This window comes from Mus pahari, chromosome 10 (genome assembly GCF_900095145.1).
Source record: "Mus pahari chromosome 10, PAHARI_EIJ_v1.1, whole genome shotgun sequence".
Lineage (NCBI taxonomy): Eukaryota > Metazoa > Chordata > Mammalia > Rodentia > Muridae > Mus > Mus pahari.
Window position 1 is genome coordinate 51,009,304 of NC_034599.1, and position 17,429 is coordinate 51,026,732.

The window sequence follows — 17,429 nt, forward strand, 5'->3', positions numbered from 1 at the left end:
AGGGCCATTAGGGTCTCCTGGAAGACCCTTAGCCCTTGTAGGGGTGACTGAGTTAGGAGCTATGTGCTTGGGCTGTGGTCCAGGTCTGTGCCAGGCCAAAAGGCTGATGGAGGATGTGAGGGGTGGGAGGTAGAGTGAGGGAGACAGACTGGTCCAGGCAGAGGCCACGCTGTCACCCTAGAAACAGAGAATGTGGGCAGTGCACACATCCAGCTGGCCCTGGCCCTGCGTGAGGAGCTGCGGAGCCTGGAGGAGTTCCGAGAGAGACAGAAAGAGCAGCGGAAGAAGGTGAGGGGGGAGGGGTAAAGGAGGGGATGTGGGGGACCCCCAGAGGCCACCCATTCACTGTTCTGGGGGCCAGTTGGGAAGCATGGCTTGATGAAGGGAAGAGAGGGTGTATGTTCTAGCTTGCTTTCCTGTTGCTGTGATAAACCCGACTTGGGAAGAAAGGTTTACCTCTCAGGTCACAATCCATCACTATGTGTAGCTAGGGCGGAAACCTAGAGGCAGGAACTGGAGCAGAGTGGAGACAAGGAATGCTTCCTGGCTTTGCACCCAGCTCAGGGTGCCACAGTTCAGCCACAGTTTTCTCACATAGCCCCAGGAGGTCTACCACAGAGCTGCCAGATGCCAGGAAGAGAAAAGAGGTGGGGCTATTAGAGATCCTCCTTCATAGACTGTGTTGTGTCATCAAGTGTCCAGAAGAGCTAACCTGAGTTGAGTGGCCCCTGGAAGCTGGCTCTGAACACAAGGATTGGGGCTTGGTTCTGGAGACAGGCAGACTTGGGGCCAGTACCCTGCATGGCTGCTCAACAAGGAGCAGGGAGACAGTTTCGAGGGCATTGCCGGGTTCAGACTCAGCGCAGCATCTGAAGGCTCTGCTCAGCAATACACAGACATGGAGTGGCTACATAGCCAGGAAGTGAGCTCCTCCTCGTGGGCGGTGTGTAAACACAGACTGGGGAGGCTCTGCAGGGAGGCTGGCAAAGCTGGAGGTAGGCAACTCCTCTCCCAGACCTGGGACTGATGGATGGGCTGAGCACTTAGCCCACCTGGAGAGCAAGAGGCTACATCACAGCTAGGGCCAAGCAGCACCTGGGGATCCAGGAAAGACCCTTCCCCTTCCTGTGCCTCAGTTTCTCTCTTATATGCGATCCTCTTATTTACATCCCCAGCTTTGGGAACTTGACCCTTCACAAACAGAGCCATAAGGCAGTAACTTAGCTCGTTGTATAGCTATGTACCCTTGCTACCCATGCGGACAGCTCAGGCTTACAGGAATCTAAGTTTCCTTCCTGAACAGATGAGCCCCCAAAGCTATCCCCCAAAACTACCTGGACTTGGTGTTTGAACAGGTGACCCCTCTGATCCAAGGTTTGCTACAGACAGAGCATGTGGAAAACCTGCAGGTGTCAGGGGACATGGGCTAGACTCTGAGCTTTGTGGTCAGAACAGCTCCTCCCTCGGAACAGCCAGGCTCTGCCATCAGAGCCTGAGTCTGCACACTGTCCATGGTGTCCTCGGCTACCCAGATGTACACGCCAGTCTCTGACTGTGCTGTTGCCTCTAATCAGGTGGCTTGCCAGAGCCTCCCCAGGACCCCAGGGCACAAACTGGCTCCAATCCTAAAGCCACAGGCATTTACCCCCCATTCTCCTCACTGTAAGCCTTGGTTCCGGCCATTCCCTTCCATCCATCCAACAGGCATGCGTGATGTCTGGCCTGTGATCATGAACGGGGGAACACTGGAATGTGTGGTGTATACACGAGTAGCCTGTGGGTGCGCGGTATGAGCAGTTGTGCAATGGGGCGGAGTATGGACTAGGTGTGCGCATATATGCCAGTGCACACTCAGTGTGGCTGGTGAATGAAAGACTCAGGACTCATGTGATGTCTGTATGTGGAGGTGAGGATTCTCTGGCGGGAAAGCAAGTCAAACTGAGTCCCACAGTAAGGAAACACTAGACATAGCCACTGCCCAAGCTCCTCTTTGTTGTTCTGTCCTGGGTGTAGGTATTGCAGTTTTGTTTATTTAAGGTCTCACTATATATAGCCTTGGCTGGCAGGGACCTGGCTATGTGGACCAGGCTGGCCTCACACTCATAGAGATCCTCCTGCCTCAGCCTCCCAAGTGCTGGGATTAAATACCTGGCTGGTATTGTTTTGAAGGAGGTGTCTCTAGGAGAGGGTGGGCAGAGACACACACGACACAGACACACACGACACAGACACACACGCATTTATGAATGAGCTCGGAGGGTGTCATGTCCCAGGGACAAGGACAGCCCATCCTCTTGGCCTAGGGGAGCGTCTTGAGGCCAGAGCTCCCAGCTCAGAGCCTCATGTTTCCTGCAGTATGAGGCTGTCATGGACCGTGTCCAGAAGAGCAAGCTGTCACTCTACAAGAAGACCATGGAGGTAAACGGGAGGGCCTCGGAGAGTCCTGGGTTGGACTTCTGGGACGGGCTTGCCTCAGACCTTGCTCCATTATGTGTTGGAAACCTGCTGGGGGCTGTGCTGGGGGCCCAGGACCTGTTTATCATCACAAGCCCCTCGGTGTCTTGCCTGAAGAATAGAGGGACAGTCCCACACACAGCAGTCCATGAGTGATCCACAGTCAGCTGAGGAGCCCAGAGTAGCAGGGATAAGGGACACATGAGCGGGCAGGGCAGTATAGAAGTCAGGGCCCAGAGTCTCCTTGGGAATGCGCTTCAGCCTCTGCATCTCTGTCCCTGGGAATGATGCCTCTTCTACCAAAGTCCCCACCCCCGGGAGGGAGTCTGGGCTTAGGGAGCCTCCCCCCTGGGGCCTGCAGCCCTGCAGACACACCTCTCCACACCTTCAGTCCAAGAAGGCCTATGACCAGAAGTGCAGGGATGCAGATGACGCTGAGCAGGCCTTCGAGCGTGTGAGTGCCAGTGGCCACCAGAAGCAAGTAGAAAAGGTGTGTACAGGGTGGGGGTGCGGGTGGGGGTGGTCCCTTAAACATAGCACCTGTTACAGACCAGAGCCGAGACCGAGAGGGCAGGGGGTTGTGGGTGAGTTGAATCCAGGTTGACCAGAGTCCAGGTTCTGTGCAGCGGTGCAGCAGAGGACACATGACATCTGCATTCTCCGTGCTTCCTGGTGGTCTGCAGGCGCGGAACCGGCCTGAGCCCCTCAGCAGCAAGGCTGCTGGTGAATGATAGAATTCACCCATCCATCCTCTGACTCCGGATGGTGGTCAGGGAGGGTGCCAGTCACTTCTGAGTGGCTCTGAGGCTAGGACTCCTGGGCTTGGACTCAGTGTCACTCTCCTGTCTCCTCAGAGCCAGAACAAAGCCAAGCAGTGCAAGGAGTCAGCCACAGAGGCAGGTACGTGGCCCTGGCCACCTTCCCAGACTGTCTGGCAGCCTGGCGGGTCCTCTTCCTCCAGTCGGTGCTCTCCCACCTGCTAGCACTGTCTGCCGCGTGCCTCTGCAGGCATGCTGCTCTCCAGAGTGCATAGACCATTCCTCCTTAGCCACTGCACACAGCCATAACATAAGGAACCGGGCACACAAAGCAGGTAGATAAGCTGCCCATTGTCACACAGCTGCTAAGTGGTGCTGACAGCATTTGAATCTAAGCCACTGGGTTTTAGAGCCTCAGATCCACAGGGCCACGTACTTTCATCTCGCTCGAAATGACAAATGCTCGGACTCAGCCTTCCTGGCTGCTGTCCTTTGCCTGATGTCAGCATTTGCCCTCCATCCTCCCATCCCAGGGAGGGCATCCTTCTTCCCTCTGTTCCACCTCTCCAACATCTGCTCCTCCCTCAGCAGGTGCCACATGACCAAGTCATAACTTCAGCTTGCTAGCTTGTAGCACAACAGCTTACAGAGGTGCCCTCCTTGAGCCTCAGTTTACCATCTGTAAAGTGAGGGGACCAGGAAATGGAGTAGGACCGCTGCATGTTGAGTTCTGCTAAAGCCCCTGGAGCTCAGAGCATAGTGGGGAAGTGGGAAGGGCGGTACGGTGGCTGTGTGTGGTGACCAAGCGCTAGCCAGGGGGCTCCCGGGACTTGGGGAGGTTGTGCTGGGTGGGTCTCTGCAGGAGTGAAGGACAGAGGATGGAACTGTCTTGGCAACTGTTAGAGGAGATCCAGGCTACCAGGCCTGCTCAAGGCTCCCCTGTTTGTAGAACGAGTGTACAGACAAAATATCGAACAACTAGAGAGAGCGAGGACCGAATGGGAACAGGAGCACCGGACCACCTGTGAGGCAAGTGGCCCAGGCCAGCAGCCCGCTCCTCCTACCTGTGGGGGCGGGGCTAGGGAAGGTACTCCCTCATTCCACTTGACACCTGCTTGGTCTTTCCCCATGCTGTCGGGCCTTATGCCCTTGATCCCTTTGTTCTACCCTGGGACCTACTGATGGGAGGCCAGGGCAGAGTCCTGTGTCTTTCATGAGCTTCCCCCAGCCTCCATTCTAGGACAGGGACTTGATGGAGATGCAAACGGGCATTCCTCACAGTCCAGCTGCCCTGGCTAGAGGCAGCCGTGGGGATCTTCTGGGCTGCCTTTGCTTTAGACTTGGCTGCAGCAGGGTGCTCTGCACTGGCCACCCAGCTGAGGGGTGGTGGTGGGCTGCCTGGCCTGGCCCCACAGTTCTTTCCCTTTTCTCCTCACTAGGCCTTCCAGTTGCAGGAGTTTGACAGGCTCACCATCCTCCGCAATGCCCTGTGGGTGCACTGTAACCAGCTCTCCATGCAGTGCGTGAAGGATGATGAGGTATATGTGCTGAGGGGAGGGAGGGCAGCATGGCAGCTCAGCCAGCACATCCCCAGACCTCTGTACTTAACACAGGAGTCTCACATGGCCTCTGGCCCAGCCTCCAAGCATGGGAACACCATGCTTCTCTGGTTCCCTGCCTCTGCCTTTTCCTCCTACGTCCCCCTTCAGGGCTGTGTCCATTTGTTCTCCCCAACACAGCAGGGACGTGCTGGGGGTGGAGGGGCTTTGCTCCAGGCTCATGCTGGTGGGAGCCTGGTCCAGGTTCTCTTACACCCCTCCCTCACCCCTCTCTCTCCCTCTCTCACCTTATAGAACCCTCAGAATACTCAGGGATGGCCAGGGTACATCATACCCCAGATTGGGGGGGGGGGCTACCACCTACACCAGGAGCCCTGACTTCTGGGCACTTTAGGAGCACCTCTGACCCTCCTGCCCATGGCTAGCTGATTCTGGTGGCTTGCTCGTGTCAGCAGAAAGTGTGGCCTCTAGATACCCCACACCCAAAGTCCAGCTTCACCGAGTGACCTGACCTCAGCTGGGCCACTTTCTTGTGTTTCTTCATCTTCAGGCAGGCTAGGACAGGAGAGAGCCGGGGCCTCGCCTCAGTCCCTGTGGCTCAGAGTCAGCGGCAGGACTATTACAAGGCTGGGGATCAGGCTGACATTGGGGCGAAGCCTGAACGCAGCCTTTGCTCACCCCTCTCCCCAGCTCTATGAGGAAGTGCGGCTGACTCTTGAGGGCTGTGATGTGGAAGGTGACATCAATGGCTTTATCCAGTCCAAGAGCACTGGCAGAGAGCCCCCAGGTAAGGCCCTGCCCGAGGGCAGCTTAGTGTCCATAGCCAGGTCTGGCTGGCTCTACACCAGGCCCAGGCTGGGGTGGCTCACACTTCCCTACTGGATGGAGGTAGACCAGACTCTGGGGCACAGGGTAGTTCTACTCTTCCGGAGAACCCATTCAGTTCCCAGCACCCACACCAGGCACCTGACATCTCTGGCTTCCACGTGAATACACACACATCTATACATAAAAGCCAGGCACAGTGTTCCATGCCTTTAATCCCTGCATCGCGTGCCAGGGACAGGCGGTCCTCTGAACAAGGTCCTCGCTGCTCCTGGCCTCATGCATTTGCTCTCTACAGCTCCGGTGCCTTATCAGAACTACTATGACAGAGAGGTGACCCCAATGACCGGCAGCCCTACTGTCCAGCCCTCCTGCGGTGTAATAAAGAGGTGAGCACCGATGAACTGCATATGACCAGGACACAGCCATGGGGTCAGCCTGACTTCCACATCTCATGGCTGAACAGCTCCTGTGGGTCTGGTGCCCTGTTCAGGAGCTGGCCGTCCCATTGAGATATTCCAGGATCACACTACCATCAGAGCGCCCTGGGTCCAAGAACATCCAAGTACTAATTACTCACACTCCAGTTATTCACCAACCACTATGCGGAGAGTCCTGGGCAAGTGCCCACTCTGGCCTCCTTGTCTGTTTGGCCCTACTAGAGGCAGGGTAGTGTCTTAACTGTGAGGCAGCGCGGGTGAAACTCCCCAGGTGGCTTTTAAATGGCCCAAAGCCCAGACAGTTGGATTCACCAGGCTTTTACAGGGCCATCTCCCTGGCCTGGCTGTAGTCAGGTGCCAAGGCCTAGTTCTGTGCCCTGTGGGTGACCTGGACTAGTCATTGTGGGGCCAAGAAAAAGAAGACTTGCTTGGCCCAAACTGGCTGGGCCTGGCAAGATATGTGGGAGATGAACTTTAAAGGTAGCTCCTTCCTCCCCACAGAGTCTGGGGGAGGGGTTCTAGTGGCTGCAGGTGCAGCGATGACCAGGAAAGTGACCATGGGAGGAGGCTGCTGAGAACGAAGGGACTATCAGGGATGGCCTGTGGGGAGGCCTGCTGCCATGGAGGCCTGTGGTGGTAGCAGGTTGGCAGAGGTCCTGAAGCGCTGAGAATTCCCAGTTATCCCCTGTGCTTCCAGTGAGGTAAGGCAAGGCCTACCTCTCTTCTCTCCTCCCTACCGCCAGGTTCTCTGGGCTGCTACATGGAAATCCCAAGACCACACCTTCTAACGCTCCTGCTGGTAAATGAGGGGGAAGGGCTAATGGGACAGGGGACACGTCTCCCACCAGTGGGGAGGAGAGGACTCCTATATAGTATTGATGGAACCCTAATGTCCCAGAGGGAAAAGGTATTCTGTCCAAGAGTGTGGATGGTGTAGGATTAAGCCCCACCCCAGCAGTCTCTAGGGCTTCATCCTGCTCTCAGCTTCCACAGAGACTCTGACACCCACCCCTGAGCGGAACGAGCTGGTGTACGCATCCATCGAAGTGCAGGCGACCCAGGGAAACCTTAATTCATCGGCCCAGGACTACCGGGCACTCTACGACTACACGGCACAGGTAAGGGCTTCTCCTTGAGCGTGTCTGGGAGCACGCCTGGGGTGTGAGCACTTACATAGTACCAGAGATTGGAATAGGTCAGTGGACATCTGCTGGACCAGGATCTGCTGTGGATGGATCATGGGTTGAGGGTCAGGCCTTGTTCTCTAGCTGTGAACCCAGAGAAGCACAATGACCAAAAATGAGTCCTTGAGCTGCCCTGGAACTATTTTTTGACATCCTTGGAGAAGGGTGGGCAGGGCACCCACAGAGCATCTGTGCTAGAGATGGACTGAAATCCAACACAAGCCCTGGGCTGAAAGGGGAAGGGGTAGACCTGGAAGGCAGGCCCTGAACTTAGGCCAGTACACCCGCACAGAGAGGCAGACATGTAGGCAGGCTAGATGGGTTGTACTGAGGTCACACGCAGGGGTATAGACCTGGGCAGTAACAGGGGACTCAGGTGGCTGTGTGATTCATCTAGAGCTTGCCCTTGGGGTGTGACAAGCACTTCTGAAGAGCTGCAGTGGTTGGAGCAGTGAAAGAAGCCCAGGATAGGAGGTCTCCATGACAACCTGAGCTTGTTAGGAGGCCAAGTCCCTTTGGGGAACCCCACAGCCTGTCTATATCTGCAAAGGAACCACCCTGGAGGCCTTAGCATGACTCAGCAGACTGCTCGCCCTGGGAGACAAACATGCACTGCCAAAGTGTGGGGCCGCAGAGCACAGCACCCCGTCCTGGTGGCTCCTCCCATCTCACACACTTACCATTTCTTGCCCAGAATTCTGATGAGCTGGACATTTCCGCGGGAGACATTTTGGCGGTCATCCTGGAAGGGGAGGATGGCTGGTGGACTGTGGAACGGAACGGACAACGTGGCTTTGTTCCTGGGTCGTACTTGGAGAAGCTCTGAGGAAAGGCCAGCAGTCTCCACATACCTCTGCCCTGTGAAGTCAGGGCTGTTTCCGTCACCGCCCAGGCCTCTCAGGGCCAGAACCAAGCCTGGTGGTGCTGGGAATGGGCTGGGTGCTGGCTACTCTCAATAAATGTCTCCTAGAAGGGGTAAAGGGGCACGTTCTTCCTTTGCTGGGGTCCTTTTCTCTTACCCAGTGTCCAGGGCCTCGATTCAGAAAGCCACAGAGAAGTATACAGAGTCTGGGCGAACAGAGCTCTGCCACTCACAGACAGGCCTTCGGGGCAGTCAGGCCCAGTCTCAGCCAGGGACATCCACCCAGGTGCCCGAAGCTCCCAGGCTGCCAGAGCTACATTCATACTTAGGACAGCCTGGAAGATGCAAATGAGAGGGGCTCAGGAGGGCCACAAGGAGATAAGGCATCCTGTGGCAGGGAAGTGGGGCACAGAAGGACATTGCCAGAAGGCAAATGTCTGGATATAGGACACGCGGGGATAAGAACCCTGTTGGGGATGAGAAACAGCTGGTGGCTCTGGAGGCTGCACACCGGGGGCCTGGCTCAGGGCACGCAGCCCTCAGTGTACCTCCTTGACACGACCCAGTCATGTCTGTGCTGATTCTACATCACAGGAACCAGCTGTGGGCCTGTGGCTTCCCTGCCTGCCCACCTGGAAGCCAGGACTAGAGGCCTAGCCACGTGCCAGGCAAATGTCAGCTGCCAGAGGTGACACTGTGAGCAAGTATGGTCTAGAGAGAGGGGAGGAGCTGCAAGGCTCCTCCATGTTCATCGCCAACGCATCTCCATTCTCTGATCCTCCTCACTGGAGCAGAAAGGCGGGCTTGGTTAAGCAACCACGCAGGTTGACAAGGCCGGGCCTTTGGGTTGTGCTCATATCCACCTCAGACATGAGGGCACCTTACAGGCTGGGTCCAGGCAGGTGCAAAGGTCCAGGGAGCAGACTCCCTGGAACTGAGAGGCTCTGGAGCTTTGAGGATCAGGATAGCCTTTCTGAGGAGTCGGCCATCACTGCTGCCGTTCTGAGGAGTCGGCCATCACTGCTGCTTGGCAGAGTGTGTGGCAGACAGAATGGGAAAAGGATCTGAGTGACTGGAAAGAACCAGGCTGACGTTGACATCCTTCTGGAAATATCATTTTCCTTCTCATGAACATCCTGTGAGGTGACCAAACACCACACCCATCTGTGACACATCAGATATCCACACAGGGATATTTGGAGAGTGACTTAATCCAGGGCTTGGTCCCCTCCCTTGAAGGACAGCAAAATTAGCAAATAAAAGACTTGGCTACAACAAACCTGGTTGGTCCAGAAAACCAAAGTGCCCTGGCCACCCTTGTCCTACCCTGCTGCCTAACCAGACGCCTGCAGTCACAGGGCTGGTGCTTGCCAAGGTGCCCTGACCTCACTCTTCCAGGGTGGCACATGGCCAGTGAGGTCAGGGGACAGTTCCAAATACAGGATGAAGGCCGTCTGCAAAGTGGCTGCTGGACTAAAGAATGCAGGTGAACAGAGAAATAAATGGGAATAGTAGTTTCTGAAGTGTGCAAATGGGTGGGGGAGAGGAGAGGAGAAGGTGTGTGAACTCTGACCTTGGCCTTTCCAGGTGGGCAGGTCTTCCCTAGGTGGAGCAAGGGACCTGGGGCAGGCAGAACAAGCAAGCAGATTGACTCCTGGTAGTGAAGAGAAAAGAGTGGAAAGTTCTCTACAGAGCTTTTTTTTTTATTGTTAGAAAATACCTTGTCATCTTGATTGATCATCCCATTTCACTGCAAAGATTTTTAAAAACCTTTGGCCTAGAAATTCATCATCTCTCTGACAGGTACTGCAGTGTCAGTAGGCCCCACTGGATGGTGGGTAAGCAGGGTGCGATAGATAACAGCCTGTTCTCTGGGCATCCAGAGAAAGGAGAGAGACCCAGGGATCACAATCTATATACCAGGGGGAAGAAGCCCACATAAGCTTCCTGCATCTGCTGTGTATCAGATCACAATGTCAGTGCACAGGGGGACAATGCCAGATGGAGGAGGGGCTGGCACAACTGAGTATATAAATAACTACAGCATCTTCCTGTCCTGTTGGAGGGAGGGCGGCTCAAAGACGGAGAGCAGCAGAGAGAAGAATGTGGCCTCTCCTGTCAGAGCATCAGGCTCTGAAGCAGCTCACCCACAGGCATTCTCGGGCAAGCCTCAATTATCCCTGAATATCCATCACTAGTAGGAGGGGTTCAACAGGTCTTATGTGGGCTGGTGAGATGGCTCAGTGGGTAAGAGCACCCGACTGCTCTTCTGAAGGTCCAGAGTTCAAATCCCAGCAACCACATGGTGGCTCACAATCATCCGTAACAAGATCTGACGCCCTCTTCTGGAGTGTCTGAAGACAGCTACAGTGTACTTACATATAATAAATAAATAAATCTTAAAGAAAAAAAAAAACAGGTCTTAGGCAAGGCATGACTTTAAAGTGTTAAACTGGTCAAGTACTAATAAAAAGTGACAAGGAGATGTCACTTTTTATAGCCAGGCTCACACCTCTGGATCTTGGCTGTGGGAAGCAACAGCTCATTCAGCATGTTTCCCAGTGGGGACCAAACATCAGCAGCAGGCTGGTGCCCGGCACCTAACCCTTAACCACTTTCCCCTAACTGCTCTTGGGCCAAGCCAGCTCAGCATGACCTACTCCATGGTCTGGCTACTTCCCACCATGGCTCCTAAAAGGTCACCACATTCGATGCACTCAGGTGCCTCAGGCTGTTAAGATCACAGGAATAGGGCTGTTCCAACCCTGCTCAGCAGAACCCACCACAGGGCCAAGGGAGAAAGCTCAGTCGGCCTCTAGCTACACTTGAGGTTCACCCACTGGACCAACAGGCGGCTCAGGGAGCCGTGCAGTTCGGTAACCTGTATTCCAAACGTTTTCCTGGTGATTCAATGTGTAGCCAAGAACCTCCTGGTTAATGGGCCTTGGCTAGACTTCTCTCTCAAAATTTGAAAACACTGTGTGGTTCCACTCTCCTGCCTCAGACCAGGAGTGTCCGTCCACCAGGTGTCTGTCAGGCCCTTAGGACGCCTCTCCTGTGTTCTCATACCCATGTCTGTCTTTACTGGTCGCACTCAGGAGCACAGCATGGTCTGTATGAGTCACCCTCCCCTCTAAAAGTTAGTGGTTAAACTCGGTGGTCCCTCTGGAGCAACCTTAGGAGACCCCAGAGAGACAAGAGAGCCATGGAGGACACTTAGCTGCTTTCAATATTGGCAAGGATGCTGGATACAGGGTTAACATTTAAAAAGCAGGTGCTGGGCCCCTGCCCCCCATAGCAACCACTAGGAAAGGTTTTAGCAAACCATGGAGGTCTCAGGTAAAGTTGCCTACACATTGTTAAGATCCGTAGAAAACAAAAGAAACCTTATCAAATGAGGTAAGGGGTTATGCCCAAGGTTCAGGAGACAGGACTAAGCCAGATACACATTTTCACCTACCAGAATAGAAGAAAGATAAAGGCAGGCCAACACCCTGAGAGTCAACAAGGGTGTGGGAGAAATGCACACTTATATGCCTGGCCGGTGTCAACATAAACTGGTATCAACTTTTCTGGAAAGCAATGGGACGTATCTGTGAAAACTAAATGTGACCTTTGGGGGACAGACTAAATTACTACCATCTTTAATGCGCAGAAGAGGCTGACACAGGACGGAAACTGCTTTGAAACTAGGCTTGTGGTGGCTGTACGCCACCGGTGTGGTTAGTTTGAACTGGATCATGTTATGCTGTGTGAGATCGACTCGGAAGGCCTGCCAGCTGTCCATGTGGCACCTGTTTCCATCAATACAGGGCACGTGCAAGATGACAAGGGAGCTGAAAAATTCCCATCACTGGTGATGTACCAGCAGTCTTTGCACTGAGGCACAATGTGCCACCATCCTGTTTGTGGTGACGCTGGTCTCTGTCTGCCATCCAACAGAGCACAGCTGTGCACAGAATACAAACTTGGCGGAGGTGGAAACACTGCCACACAGGCGCAGGAATTGTTTATACTTTGTAATCACCACTGCTGTGTATGGTACTGGTACTACACCACCATGCTAGCATTGCTCTGCACCAAGACAGTTTTAACAACAAAAACCCAACAACAAAAAAATGAGTTCTGTTTATTTTTCCTTGTGTGTGTGAGAGGGAGACAGGGTGGGCCAGAAGACCTCGAGTCCTAGGAGCTGACATCACAGCCATACCTGATTTGGCTCCTGGGAACTGAACAAGAGTCTATAAAAGCCACTCATCAAATTCTTAGCTACAGAGCCATCTCTCCAGTTCCTCAAATCTTCCTTTTACTTTTTGAGACGGGGTCTCACAAAGTTGCATAAACTGGCCTTCACCTCACTCTGTAGTCTAGATAAGTCCTGAACTTGCAATCCTCCTGCCCCAGATCCCAAGGCAGCCAAACCACAGGGCTCTATCACCAGGTCTCATCTCTGTTATCATCCACGTGCTTCCCATTAATTAAAACGAGTGGCCAGGACCGGTAATATGTATATACATCTGTAATCCCGGTTCTCAGGAAGGAGGGGAATCAAGCAAGTGCGAGGCCAGCCTGGGCTATGTAGTGAGTTTAGGCAAACCTTGTCTCCCGCGTTGTGCTACACCAGCAGACGCTTCAGTTGTGGACTGACTTGACTAACCACTCATGTTTGCACAATGAAAGTAACATGTTTCTAAGAACATGTTCTTGTTGAGAAGCCATGTGTGACTGGGCTGTAGGTGGACGTGCCCACCATAGTAAAGCCACCACCGGGTACAGTGGCTAACCATTACCTAAGATGGCCATGGTGCAAACACAAACCACCCGCAGATCTACAGTCTAGCATGAAAGACTACCGCGTTATGCCATGAGAGGAGCGGGACAGTCTAGAGAACAAGATTCATGTAAGAGCAAAGCCAAAGCCTATGACCACACTGCTTCTGTTCATGCCCCTCAACAGAGGATGTCCTTTTAGACTTACTACATTTCTTAAATTTCGGTTAATATTTTTTTAAAAGATTTTATTTATTTATTTATTATATGTGTTTACACGGTAGTTGTCTTCAGACACTCCAGAAGAGGGCATCAGATCTCATTACGGATGGTTGTGAGCCACCATGTAGTTGCTGGGATTTGAACTCAGGACCTTCGGAAGAGCAGTCGGTGCTCTTAACCGCTGAGCCATCTCACCAGCCCCCGGTTAATATTTTTTATGTGAAGACAAAAGCTTTGCCAGTAGCACAAGTAGCACCGGCAGGACCACAGCTCCTCGGGCCGCCTTCTCCTCGCAGGATCCTGAGGGTGAAGCCATTCTCTGCTGGGCTGTTTCAGGGTCCTTGTTTCTCCTTCCAGCAGGTAAAGGCTTTTACAGAGTGACCTCTTTAAATGTTCCTGTTCACCCAGCTCCTCACTGGACCAGGGGCTCACAATGAGCCCCACAGGCGGCAGGGGCGGGCAGGCATTATGCCTCCTGAGTGACACCCTGGGTGAACCTGGAGCTCAGTCTGTCTTCTAGCCATCTGTAATTCTAAAGCCTCATCAGAAGAAACAGGAGATATGCCGAACCGAGCAGCAACATTTAAAGGGGGATGAATACATGTATGTATGCTCTGTATGTACATATGTATGTAGTCTATGTCAACATCACGAGACAGAGCTATGGGAGCTCTCCAGATCAGACATGAGAGCTACACAAACAGTCGCTCCGGCTTGGCTCTGGACCTGAGGAAGGCCTGAACCTGAAAAGGCTATGATGAGGCCAACTGCTGTGGGGGAGATTATCTCATCGGGATGATAAGGTACCAGGTCTGTACTTGTGATTGTCAGTCACTAGTTTTGGAAAACACCTGCTGAAGTACTTGAGGGCCAGGAGTCTGGAGAGAGTGAGCATACAAATTTGAGGACAGAAATGACTCATTAAGTAGGGCAAAGGTCAGCAGGCACATCTGGGTAAAGGACAACTACGCTTTTTGGAGTTTTTATTCTTACAACTTTCTATGGCCTTTGAAATTTATTTCTAAATAAAAATATAAAGGCAGTAGGATGCAGCAGTGGTTCTCAACTACAGCTAGTCCTGGACACACCTAACAGCTTAGGTAGGGCCTGGTTTCTGTAGCTCTAACTCCACCAAGTGCTTCCTTTGTGCAGAGCCCTGGAAAGCTTTTGAAAAGCAAACACAGCCCTCTGCCCCACGTGGGACCACAAAGGCTGCAGGTGCTAAGCAGACAAGTTTAATTTGAAGGGCTCTGGCCAACAAGCCAAGAAAAATCACATGTAAATTAGCAAGGGCAAGAACTCAGTGATTCCCTGGCTCCCGGCTCCTCGGCTAACATGCCTCTTCTGGCTCTGCCAGCAGAGCATCAGCATCAAAGGGATGTGAAGTCTGTTTCTCGGACACATTCAAGGAATGGGTTACCACCTGGCACACTATCAAAGCAGCTTCCTCCTCTAGAGCTAGTTGGATCATGCGGAAAAGCAGCAACTAATATTGCTGACTACACATTGCTGGGCTCAGTCCCAGCCTGTGACAGGAGAGCCATAGAATGGTTCTTAGGAACAGCTTCACTGACTGTGCTAAGGAAGGAGGCTTCAGTGACAGGTTATAAGCATCCTGGCCTACTATGAACAGGCAGAGGGTGGGGACACAGTTTGGGAACCAATCACCAATCCCAGCAGCTCTAAGTCGGGGCACCCTGTACTGCATACTGCTTCCACAGGATTCAGTTCAATGCCTCTTCTTTGCAAATCTCCATTTCAGAAAAACTTAGAAGATATTCAGGCAACTACTCAACATTAAAAGACCCTACGCTGAACATGAACTCAGCCCTAGGTATAGTTGCTATTTGTCCTCTATTTCTGTGACTGGCTGGTTCCCCAGCTGACAAGACGGGGCTGGAAATCTGAGATTCGTCTTTACAGTTCTTCCTTCTTCTGATGGTCTCTAATAGTCCTCTACTGTACGATCCTAGTGGAAGTCACATCAGGCTCCCACCAATCCATCCTCTGAGTTGCTACAGGGACCAACCAGGGCGGGCCTGACGCCATCAGCAGTGCGTCAGGTTTCACCTGCACAAGGCCTATGACCAAAGAGGGTCTCTGTCTAACCATGTCTTAACCACCACCTCCCAGGCCCCTGCAGAACCTTCCAGCTTCTATGCTTGGGCATTTCCTCCAGGAGCTCATAAGTGATGTCATTAAACCTACACAACGCCACGTCCCTGACCTCCCCGGGTGTCTCCTTTGGGTCCTATTCTTATACTACCGCCGCTGCACTGACAAAAATGACCTGCTCTTGTGTGTCTCCTGTGTTGGGAGTTCAGAGCCCTTAGGCCCAGGACAGCACCATCGCTGTCTATCCCCTAGGCCTTTGCACTCTGCAGGTGTTCTAAATACTCCAGAAAGCACCTGTGGTTTGCCGAACACCACAGCCTTTAGAATCTGGCAGCAGATACTGGAAGCCCATGCAAATCCCAAGAACTGCAGTCAGCAGCAGCTATGAAACACTATCCTGCTAAACACTGCTGCGGTGGAACTGAACTATCCCCAAATAATTAAAATGTACATGGTAGGGCTGATACAGAGTTTATTGAATTACATTTTCCTATTTACAACTGAGATCACATCTGCATACTAGTTTGCTAGTCTCCATGGGTACATTATCTCTAACGAGTGTAAGACTTACGACGAATGGGTTCAATCACACAGAAACGCACACTCACACTAACTGCTTTAAAACAGTAGTGCACACATTATAGTCTTCCTATAAAGCCAGCTTTGATTAAAAACCACTAATTTCAAAGATCAGTCTCTGATTTTGAAGATGAACAAAGACACATACTGTTTGATTCTAAAATCTATGTTAGCCATTTTGTACAATTGCTATATTATTGTACTACAGTATATATTCTTTAAAAGGACACTGGTGAGCGGCACCAGACAGCTGGCGTCCTCCCTCTTACCCCCAAACCTTTGGCCAAGAGTTCTCGTTATGAAGATGAAAAGGGCCCAGTGATACCACAACACAGTCCATTACTCCTCAGAGGTGACAGAAGCAGGCCACACCCTCCTATAGCTCTACCACATTACAGAACTTGTAAATGGTTCTGAAATTGAGGGCATGGAGAATCATCTAGAACAAGGGTAAGAAAGCCATAGAGGGGCAGGTAGGAAGGTGGGTACATGAAATGCCAACCTGCTAGCCAACCAGTGTACGTGTGCTTTGACTAGAGAAACTCGGGAGCCAACTGCTGCAGGCCTGCTCAATTCACCTTCTGAATCAGAACAAGGATACTACAAATTAGCTCAGGCGTGTGCTGTCTGCTACGCGTAGGTTCCGCCAGTGATGAGGAGCTCATAGGCAGGATCTCTACTCCGTCTGCACAACACGATGCATGCGCATAGCATGCCCAGCAGCTGCAGGAAGAAAACAGTGTGAAACAAGGCTGATGGCCCCTGGCAAGTGTGTATTTCTTTCTTGGCAATGAAGTTAGTTCAAGTTTAAATGTCAAATTGTCAAAATGCAATAACAATGAAAAAGGAAGTTCTTTATGAACACACAATATTTAACAGAAGTAGCTAAACACTAAGTGTCAGCACCCTGCTTTATATCCAGGAACTCTGAAGCAGGCGTGAGGCAAGGCTATCTTTTCTTTTTTTTCTTTTTTTTTTTTTGGTTTTTCAAGACAGGGTTTCTCTGTATAGCCCTGGCTGTCCTGGAGCTCACTTTGTAGACAAGGCTGGCCTCGAACTCAGAAATCCGCCTGCCTCTGCCTCCCGAGTGCGGGGATTAAAGGTGTGTGCCACCACTGCCCGGCTGAGGCAAGGCTATCTTATGGAGAATCCCCACTAACAGTGCACAGTGGCGCTCCCCAAAGCAGCTTCTATGGTGAAGGAAATGCCCTGTGTCTGTACTCCTGGCTACTAAGCATTTTAAGTCAGTGCCACTTAGTTCAATTTTAAATTTTTACTTCAGTTAAATGTGGCTGTGGCTTCTATGCTGGACGGCATAAGTCTAGAGAAACCTGTTTGACAGTGTCTTTTTAGGCATCTGGACTTGGGGGAGAAAGGTTTCATTAACAACCCACAAAAAACTCACAATAGTGGAAAGACAACCTTAGCGTCTTTTGAAGGCTTCTGTTCATTATTTACTATCTTTGACTCTGTGGCATTATTGACTTATTTCTTGTCAAGGTCCACTGCTCCTTCATAATTTTCTATTTTAATCCTTCTGGAATAGCATATTGGGTTAAAGACATGTCACATTACTAAGCAAAAGGATTAAAGTATATTATTAAAGAAAGTGATGCCAGCCGGGCAGTGGTGGTGCACGCCTTTAATCCCAGCACTTGGGA

General features: G+C 52.1%; 2 protein-coding genes across 2 annotated transcripts in view; one reads left to right on the plus strand and one right to left on the minus strand.

Annotated features, from left to right (window-relative positions):
- Positions 1 to 8,139, plus strand: part of Pstpip1 (proline-serine-threonine phosphatase interacting protein 1) — a 38,884-nt gene extending 30,745 nt beyond the window's left edge. The window contains 11 exon segments of the mRNA XM_021207516.2: positions 182 to 288; positions 2,356 to 2,418; positions 2,846 to 2,944; positions 3,309 to 3,354; positions 4,162 to 4,241; positions 4,652 to 4,750; positions 5,462 to 5,558; positions 5,895 to 5,985; positions 6,780 to 6,835; positions 7,021 to 7,154; positions 7,915 to 8,139. Coding sequence (XP_021063175.2) covers positions 182 to 288; positions 2,356 to 2,418; positions 2,846 to 2,944; positions 3,309 to 3,354; positions 4,162 to 4,241; positions 4,652 to 4,750; positions 5,462 to 5,558; positions 5,895 to 5,985; positions 6,780 to 6,835; positions 7,021 to 7,154; positions 7,915 to 8,046 — 1,004 coding nt within the window. The 3' untranslated portion in view covers positions 8,047 to 8,139.
- A 7,505-nt stretch (positions 8,140 to 15,644) lies between these two features.
- Tspan3 (tetraspanin 3) overlaps positions 15,645 to 17,429 on the minus strand; it is a 25,281-nt gene continuing 23,496 nt past the window's right edge. Inside the window, exon 7 of the mRNA XM_021206056.1 lies at positions 15,645 to 16,491. Coding sequence (XP_021061715.1) covers positions 16,399 to 16,491 — 93 coding nt within the window. The 3' untranslated portion in view covers positions 15,645 to 16,398. The remainder of the gene's footprint in view (positions 16,492 to 17,429) is intronic.